This window comes from Oreochromis niloticus, unplaced genomic scaffold (assembly GCF_001858045.2).
Source record: "Oreochromis niloticus isolate F11D_XX unplaced genomic scaffold, O_niloticus_UMD_NMBU tig00007310_pilon, whole genome shotgun sequence".
In the NCBI taxonomy this organism is placed as follows: Eukaryota; Metazoa; Chordata; class Actinopteri; order Cichliformes; family Cichlidae; genus Oreochromis; species Oreochromis niloticus.
The window spans coordinates 91,214-100,652 of record NW_020328478.1 but is presented as its reverse complement, the minus strand read 5'-3'; the positions used below and the strand labels follow the sequence as shown (position 1 = coordinate 100,652).

Sequence of the window (9,439 nt, the reverse complement as noted above, 5' to 3'; positions counted from 1 at the left end):
ACCATAATACAAATGATACTTTTTGTGTTTTTTCTACAATAATGATATCATTAAACAAAGCAAATTCTACACTTACAAATTTTTAATGTGATAATATTACTTTAAATTATTCTAGGATTTTTTTTTCATTAAAAAAAGCTTTTAATATAAATTGAGAAAACAAACTTACAGGGGATGTATACAAACCTGAAAAGGACTCAACTCACTTCCCAGCAATAAATTTCTCTCATCTTAACCTTTGGATCTGAAATTTATGGCAATAAATGGGAGGACCCGGAAGAGACAGAGTGGCAAACTGATAAACAGTGCGACAACCTGAGACCTTGACAGGGGTGGGCCTATAATCGGAACAACAGACACACACCTTCAACACTGTAAGTAAAATTTCTTTACAATCCTCCAGTTATACTTAAACTTTATTGTGAAATAAATATTCTGCCTGCTTTTGAAATTCAACCAGGCAGGTGCTTTGTCGACATTTGGCCAGAGTATCTTTTTGTTAGCCATAAATTCAACTGATCAGATTTACTCAAGAAAAGAGCTTCACCATTCATTTTTAGCCTCCTTTACTACAGAAAACAGCCAGTGCATGAACTATAGGCTAATCCATTTACAGTTGTTTGATTTGTCTAACTAGAATGGCAACAGTAAGGAGAATTTCCTACTTTCATTGTTTAACTTCTGCATATTTCCGCAATTAATGATTAGCTAATATATCATGACTGAGCACGACAACTGGAGTTATGAGTGCTACAGGTACATATAGGGTGTGTAATGACTCACAGTCTATATATTTGGCTCAAAGTAGTTTTTTTGATAAATGTGTCTCACTGGTAGAAAGAGTTTAGTTACCTTGAACATGGACTTGCTTGAACACTGGCTTAGTTGACACTAGGATAATATCCAACGTACACATTCCATGTAAAAGCATAATAAACTGGTCTGCATAAATTAAATAATACAAATCTTTTTGGTAGATTAACCATAACAATAGCAAATAAATAACTGAATACAGTTATATACAGTGTTGGGAAGGATACTTTTAAAATGTATTCCACAATAGATTACAGAATACATTCCCCAAAATGTATTTTGTATCATATTCCTTTACGTTACTCAATGAGAGTAACGTATTCTGAATACTTTGGATTACTTAATATATTATCATGCTTTTTACAACTACATGAATGTACTATTGCTGTGTGATTTATTACTATTACTGAAGGCTACTCGCCATACCAATACCAACTAGATTTTTAAATCTTAATATAAAATGAGTAACAGTAGGGTGGACATTGGGTAAGGCTGCACTTTTAGCAGCGATCTTGTATAGAAAACTATTCCACACGTATATAAAACAGGTCCGTGGCTCCGAACTAGTGTTGTGCAATACTGCATATTTTGGTATCGATCCGATACCAAGTAAATACGGGCCAGTATCGCCGATACCAATGCCGATACCGATACTTTTCAATAAATAAGGTGGATGCCTCATTGAATTGCTAAATCGCTATTAATTTTCATGACCTTAAGTGTTGTTTGTGATGTTTCCTTTTTTATTATTAAATAGTTAAAACCCAGGACATAATTAAGATAAATAATTTATTTAGAATTAAATTTAAAAAATGCTTTATTATTGTGGCGGGTCGTGGTCTGTGATGCCGCTGCAGGTGAGATGGACTCACCATCACGGCATCTACAATCATGCCTCGCCTGCTTAAAACCTGTACGCTGCTTGTGCTGTTGTTGTTTTTGGTGTTGATGTGTATGGCTGGCAGCAGGAGAGCTGCAGCCGTTGAATGTACTGTCACAGCAACCGTGTGATTACTGTAAGGGTGGACAGCGCGGCTCGGGGTGAGCCGGAGGCTGGCGCTCCAGCGGGACCTGCCAAGCTGGAGACGGAGGTCGAGGTGCGCTGGGGTCATGCCACGCCCGAGGGCGCCGTGCTGTCCGCTTCGGCCTCCTCCAACAGAGGCCAGCACGCTGCATGGTCCTGCGAAATTGGACCCCTTCCAACCATACATACATTGCACAAACATCACATTGGGGAGACAGGTCAGAACAAGTAGCTTAAAGAAAAACAGTGAAATGTACAACACAATAGGCGAGTCAAGGAATAAAAAAAGAGAACTCTACTCAGACTGAGCTCCTGCTACGGGATCAGTATGAGAAAAGAAAAGAAAAACTCCTCAGCACATAAAGCACATGAATCTTTCACACCATAACACCATGAAAACACACGACAAGCAACAGGCGTGGGTGCCTTCTTTAATCTTTGATAAGCTAAGACAGCTCTGATCAGCAAGAACCCTGTTATTGTGGTTCCGATTAGGTATAAATCTTCTATGTCCTCAATTGACAGTCCCACCAGGCACACAGCGTGCCAATGCTGTCACCCATCCATGGTGTATCAGAAAGGAAACGTTCCTCCAGGAGAATCGGGCTCTCCTGAACCCAGGCTTCTTGTTTAGAAAAGGGCGTCAATTGCGTTAAGGGACCAGTTGATCAAATTCATATTCTTTAGGTTTTAGAGAACAAGACTGGGAGACTCTCTGAATGTTAAAGTTACACAAGACTCTCATTCATGTTCAGGTTCAGGTTCGTGTTCAGTAGTTAGTTTGTTCCCAGTATAGTTTGTTCCTTCCTCCGTTTGCCATTTGTCCATTTTTATTTTGTGTTTAATAAACCACCTTCACACCTTCACAAGTGCCTGCGTTTGGATCCTCCTTTATTACTTCCACACGGCTCATCTCACTCGCCGTGACAGAGGCAGGGAGAGAACTTCCAACTCCACCCCGATACGGTGCAAGGTAACAGCTGTTCCTCAAAAAACACACCACTGACTCGTGAATCCAGACCTCCAATGACCTGGGGAAGCCAAACAACCTCTGGCTACGCAGATGGGACAACACAGAAGAGCTAACTTGTCAGGCTAGGACAGGGGTGGGCAATCTCAGTCCACGAGGGCCGGTGTCCCTGCAGGTTTTAGATCTCACCTTGGGTCAACACACCTGAATCACATGGTTCATTAGTTTTAGTCATTAGTTCGTTACCAGGCCTCTGGAGAACTTCAGGACATGTTGAGGAGCTAATTTAGCGATTTAAATCAGCTGTGTTGGTTCGAGGACACATCTAAAACCTGCAGGGACACCGGCCCTCGTGGACTGAGATTGCCCACCCCTGGGCTAGGACCTGCAGTCTCTTTCAAGGATAAGGAAGTACACATCCTGGACAAAGAGGAACACTGGTCTGAGCGAGGAGGACGTTTATGTGAAAAGGGAAGGACCATTTATCAATAGTCTTTAATCAGTGGTCACTGATCAGTGGTTGTTGACCAATGGTCATGACAATTTGCATATTAATGATGAGAAAAACTGACCTCACAGCTCACTGTTTGTCAGTGGTGCTAGTAAAACTTAAAATTGCAATAAAATCTTTAGGAATAACAGCCTATCATAACTTTGGAGTGCTGACTTTAAGTAAACAAGCAGCACTCCACTAACATCAGGGTTGACACATACAACATATCTGCAATGTGTGAAAATACATTTGGCTAATGTTAGTGCTTTATCTCTTTCACAGGTAATCTGGAGCAAAGAAATGAATATTATTACTCAGGTCAAACTGACAACAGGCCCAAAGGTCTCTCAGCCAACAGAAACACATCCTATAATCCAGTCCATAACTAACAATGACCTGAAGAAGGTCAAGAAATTGCAGAAGGACAATAATGTTAACAGAGTTTACCCCTGTAGAGAGTGGGGTGATTATATAACCCCACTGATTGCTGCTGTTGCAAATCACAATAAAGAAATATGTTCTTACCTTTTGCGTCAGGGTGCAGACCCAAATATGCCTTCTCAACATCTCTGGACACCTTTGCATTATGTCTCAATGTCCAAAGCACCTCTTTATTTTGCGGATCTATTGCTTGAGGCAAAAGCTAATCCAGATGGATGGAGTCCTCCTCCAGTGCAACAGATATTCACACCACTGCAAGTTGCAGCCATTGAAGACAGGGAGGATATCATGAAAAGGCTCATCTCTGCTGGTGCAGTGGTGGCACTGCCACCCAGGAATGATCCTCAGTGGCTTATTAACAGTAAAAAAATATCTCAGATGATTAATCGCCTTGCATCAGATGGAGATAGAGTGTGTTCCCAAATCAGACATTTTTTGGATATGGAAATTGCTGTTTTTGAAAAAACACCTGAAGATGTGTTCAGAAATTTTGACAGTCACATGTTGTCAGAGGATCCTAGGTCTCATTTGACCATGATTGAAATCCTCTTTACTGTAACTGGGATAGGGAAAGATAAATACTGCCAGGCTTGCATTAAATGGCTAAAGGAAACTGGAAATGTGAATATTTACATTGCAGGTGCAGCCAGTCGCTTTTCAAATATTCCTAAGACACATGCAGGGAGGGCAGTTGAAAGTTTGAATGCAGTTTTCTGCACAATGGATGAAATATCAAATGAGCATGCAGTAGCTATAATTCCACAACTACTGAAACTGCTTTCCTTAAAAGAGAGACCTGACATCTGTGAATCAGTGCTACAAACACTGTATGTGATAACACAGAAAACAAAAGGCACAAAGGACTGGCACGTCAACTTTTTAGAGAACTTATGCAAAACAGTTGCCCCTTTTGTAAATGAGCAACACTCCACTAACATCAGGGTGTACACATACGGTATACTTGGAAACCTGCTGTCAGTTGAACAGGCAGCTAATATTTTTACATCAGTGGGCATAACCTCCTTACCCGAGGACATACTGACATCAGCTGACATGAAAATGAATGAAAAGCTGAAAGAAGTGCTGAGAAGTCTGAAAACTTATCTGAGCAAACCAAACTCTGAATGTGAGGGAAACACAGCATCATCTGTGGCCAAGAAGAAAAAGAAAAGGAAGAAGAAAAAGACAGAAAAGCAAGAAAACCCAAACGATGATGTTTCGACAGCAGCAACTGATCCAATAACTAAAGTTCCTGTTGTAGAATCAACTTCAGATGTAAAGCCTTGTGACCACAACACCAATGAAAAAACAGAAAAACTAAAATGGCTTCCAGTCAGCAAGAGGTGGAAGGAGAAACTGGAGATGCTTGCTGGCACAGACGAAAGTAAAATATCCAGAATCAGAAGCATTATTTATGTGAATGATGCAGAATTCAGAATAGCGAAGGGAAGCGATGGCACTGAAGTCTTCTTGGGGCTGAGAGAGGACGGCACAGAAGTTGCCATCAAGAGAATGTCTAAAAGCAACTATGAAGAGCTGAAGAACGAAGAAGTAATTCTACGACATCCAGAACTCGATCATCCTTATATCGTACGATATGTTGATGCTGCAGAGGACGAGAACTTTGGATATCTTTGTCTGCAACTTTGTGAATACACCTTGGAAGAACATATCAAGAAAGAACATGACCCACAGATGTTAAAGAAACTTGTCAAACAAGTTCTTGAAAGTCTAAAGGTGCTTCACTGTCAAAATCCTAAAATTCTTCACCGAGATCTCAAACCCCAGAATGTTTTGATTGGTAAGACATGTTTGAAATTCAGGGGGGAAGAAAACACATTTTAATTCATATTTACCAGATATGATTCTGTTTCACATGATTCCTCCTGCAGATGTTACTGGGAGGGCAAGATTAGCTGATTTTGGCATAAGCAGACGCTTACTCAAAGGCCAAACAACTTTACGTACACGCAGTGCAGGAACCAAATGCTGGATGGCCCGAGAGACTTTAGCAGAAGAAGAATCTGTCATATCATACAAGTCAAGCACTGACATCCAGGTAAAGTCTGAACACAAACTTGATTAACTGAAAAATGACTAAACGTACCTAAACTGATAATATGTGTTATTATTAAGGTGGCAGGCATGCTGATCTATTATATCCTCTCTGGAGGGAACCATCCATTTGGCAAATCCTTTGAATGTGAGTTCAACATTCACAAAGGGAACTACAGTTTGGATCATGTTCAAGATGTGGTGGCAAAGGATCTCATCGAGTGGATGATCAACAAAGAGCCAAAGGACAGACCCAAAGTAGAAGAATGCTTAAACCATCCCTTCTTCTGGACGTCTGAAAAGTAAGGAAGTCATGCTGATCGATGACTGATAAATAATTTTTCCTGATTACTGGAACAAGATGTATGATTCCTGGTTTCACTGTAAAACAGCGATAGAGATGTTAATGTTGGAAAAACCTGAGCCACACTTGATCATCCAGGACGAACCTAGTTAAGCATGCATGCTAACATTTTCTGCTAATGCTAAATCCTTTTCCTACACTTTTGTTATTATATTTATAAATGTTCATTAATTCTTCTTTTGTTTATGTTTCGTTTGTACTTTTTTCATTTATAAAGCATAATTTGAAATTTCCAGGAAAACTGAATACCTGAGAAAGATCGGTAACAGGGGCGAGGTTGCAAACCACCTTAAGGCTGACCAGGAGCTGATTGTTTCTCTAGAAAAATGTGCTGTGGACGAATCCTTTAAACAGTGGAAAAATAAGGTGACTGCAAGATCACAGATCAAATGTCTATGTTCCTAAAATCCACTTCATGACTAATGTGTTTGATGCAGTTTCCACAAGAGCTGGTTCAGGCGATGGATGGCAGAAAGCCGTACCCTGAAAACATGCTGGCATTACTGCGCTTTATACGCAATCTCCATGAGCATTAGTAAGTTAAACTAAATGAAAAGTGGCTCTATCTATCTATCGATCTAGAACCTTGCTTGTCTTATTTACCATACAGTAATCAAACCTCCTTGTTCACAGTGCCAAGGAAGCAGCCCAAATTGATGTTCTGGCATTCTTTCCTGATCTCTTTGGGTGTGTTTACACATTTGCAAAGAACCAAGGCTGGAATTCAGAGACACCGTTGAGGGAAATGTTTCAAAGAGAAGACAGCGAGGATATTAGCACAGTTTTGATGATGCCATCTAAAAGTGCGGAGGAGTCCCTGGGTGTCCCTGTTCAAGAGTCTCAACCCAGTGAAGTGAAAGTTGTCAGCAGCCATAAAAAATAAAATAATAACTGCTAGTAGTAGCAGAGATGTCATGTAGGTGTACCTCCTGCTGCTCTGTTATTTCCCAAAGGATCACCACAGAAGACACTGATCTGCTGTGGTGATCCACATGTTAGCACATAGTTGTCCTTCCTTACACAACACTCCATTTTACCAGCAGTAACATTGCAGTATCTTCAAGCTAGGTCTGCTCCTTAATGGAGCCACTACCAAGACCCTCAGACTGAACCAGCTAAATGAATTTTAGACACAATGTATGATTTATACTTGTGTGAAATAAGTGCCTGATGTTTTGAAAAAGTAACTATTGATTTTTAAAAGTCTGAGAGAAATAGATTAGAATTACAATTGTTTGAGTCTCTTTACTCTATTATTTTATTTTTCTTATTTTTGCGAGGGTGTGTACTGTATTTATACACAATTACGCTGCTTTTGTTTTTCTGTTTTTTTGTGGTTGTAGTTGCTTATTGCTACATTTATTTGTACTCAATTTTTTTTCTACAGTAGTACAACATTATATTTTTATTCAGTTAATCTTCAGGTTTAATTCTACATTATATGGGGGGGTATGAGGAACAGAAATAGAGACATTTTGTTGACGTCTTCAACAAATACAAAAGTTAAAAAAAATATCTGTTTTTTTTTTCACAATTATAGTTTTAAAGACTTCCATTTCTGATCGTGGCCTTTATGCCGTCATTGTAAAAGAAGATTTGTATCTATGCCCATTAGACCTTCTCCAGTATTTGTTTCATAATTAATTCTAACATCTATCATGTAAGATTTCATACAGATTTAGTGTATTGGTCACATTTTAAGGGGATTATTACTTTCTTTAATATTGTATTATAATGCTGATTTCCCCCCTCCCCATTTTTTTCTGTTTCTTTCACATCAGTTGACAGAGTTTTTATTCAGATTCAGAAGACTTTATTTATCCCCGAGGGGCAATTCAGTTACCACCATTGAAATTATTTCTTCTTGACTTTAGGAACTGTTGAATATCAACTCCTTCATAGTTTTCTTAAATTAGAAATATTTCTCAGTCACCTTACAATCATGGGATCTCAGGCAACAGGCACATTATATAAGTACTACTTCAATTCTCCAGAAAATATGGCTGGCATTCATGAAAGTGATAAAAAAGTGAAATATGATTTAATCTATTTGGATTTATCTTTTTAAGTTAAATATTTCTGTTCTAATAGTTTTGTGGATACAAAATAATATGACAGGACTTGAAGGAAAGTAACACATTTACTCTCATTTGTGGCGACTGAGGATGGATCAGATGAGTTTGCCACCTACCTTGTGTCCTCATACCTGGTGGTAATGGACAGCATGTTGCCTTATCAGCACTGGGGTCTTTTGTTTGATGGTTCCACAGTGCCTCCCTCTGGCCGTGATGAAGTACTACACCCCTCTGCTCTTTCTATTACTGGGAATGTCTAGAAAGGACAAACCTTTAATAATCACAGCTGAGATCATAAACTGTAGTTATCCTTCCTTCCTTTCTTATCCTTCCTTCCTTTCCTTCTTCCTTCCTCTTAAGCACTTAAGGGTTGCTGGAGATGACTTGAAGACTATCCCAGTTTTCACAAGGTAAAACTCAGGGTACACACTTTACAGTTCACCACTCATGATCACATTCCCAATAGATGATTGTAATTCCCAAAAGAATCACCAATTAACCTAAAAAAGCAAGTTGTTGGACTGTGAGAGGGAGCCGGAGCACCCTCAGAGAACACAACATGCAAACAGCAGCCAGCAGATTCACATGCACGACTTTCTTGCTGTGAGGCAACAGTACCAACCACTGCACCACCGTGCTGACCTTAGAGCGCAGTTGTATGGTGGAAAATGTTACTGTGGATGCTTTAGATTATATTACATACAGAAAGAAGTACTGGTTTATTATTTTAGTGGGCAAAAGAGTCAAGATTGGATCTAAAGGATGTAAATGGACAAGCACAGTGCATTTCTACTCAGTCTGAACACTCGACACAGCCTCATTCACTCAGCTGCACACACATGATTAGGGGAAACTCAACGTTCAGTATCTTCATTTTTTCATCAAAAGACTTTCTCTGTATCTCTGCTCTGTTTGTTTTTGACTTGAAACACTAAATAAAAGTTTTACTGCACATCTGTCTCTATTGTTTAATCAGCAGCTGTAATACTAAACTGTCCAAAATTTTAAATTCTACATTTAGTAGATTTAGAGATATTTATTTCACCACTTTTAGTTAATGATACTTTATAAACCTATTCTGCTGTTTAACAAAGACAGTATCATCATGTTTAAAGCACTTTTAAATCTGACAGCAGCACTCAGTTCTCCTGCACATGTGTGATCTTGGAGTGAACTGAAGGTTCAGATGCATCTCTCAGGTCCT

General features: G+C 39.3%; 1 protein-coding gene across 2 annotated transcripts; it reads left to right on the top strand.

The window, feature by feature from the left end:
* Nucleotides 1-273: 273 nt before the first annotated feature.
* Nucleotides 274-8,452, top strand: LOC109200307 (uncharacterized). 2 transcript variants are annotated; one of them, XR_003218217.1, is made up of 7 exons: nt 274-374; nt 3,583-5,542; nt 5,634-5,800; nt 5,878-6,098; nt 6,378-6,526; nt 6,598-6,695; nt 6,794-8,452. XR_003218217.1 is itself a non-coding variant. In XM_019355821.2 (7 exons), exons 2-7 carry the CDS (start codon nt 3,601-3,603, stop codon nt 7,041-7,043), a joined length of 2,808 nt encoding a protein of 935 aa, XP_019211366.1. In that variant the 5' UTR covers nt 274-374; nt 3,583-3,600; the 3' UTR covers nt 7,044-8,452. The 2 variants fall into 2 exon arrangements, 1 of the variants encoding a protein (XP_019211366.1); XM_019355821.2 differs by having other exon boundaries at nt 6,397-6,526.
* The last annotated feature ends 987 nt before the right edge of the window (nt 8,453-9,439 follow it).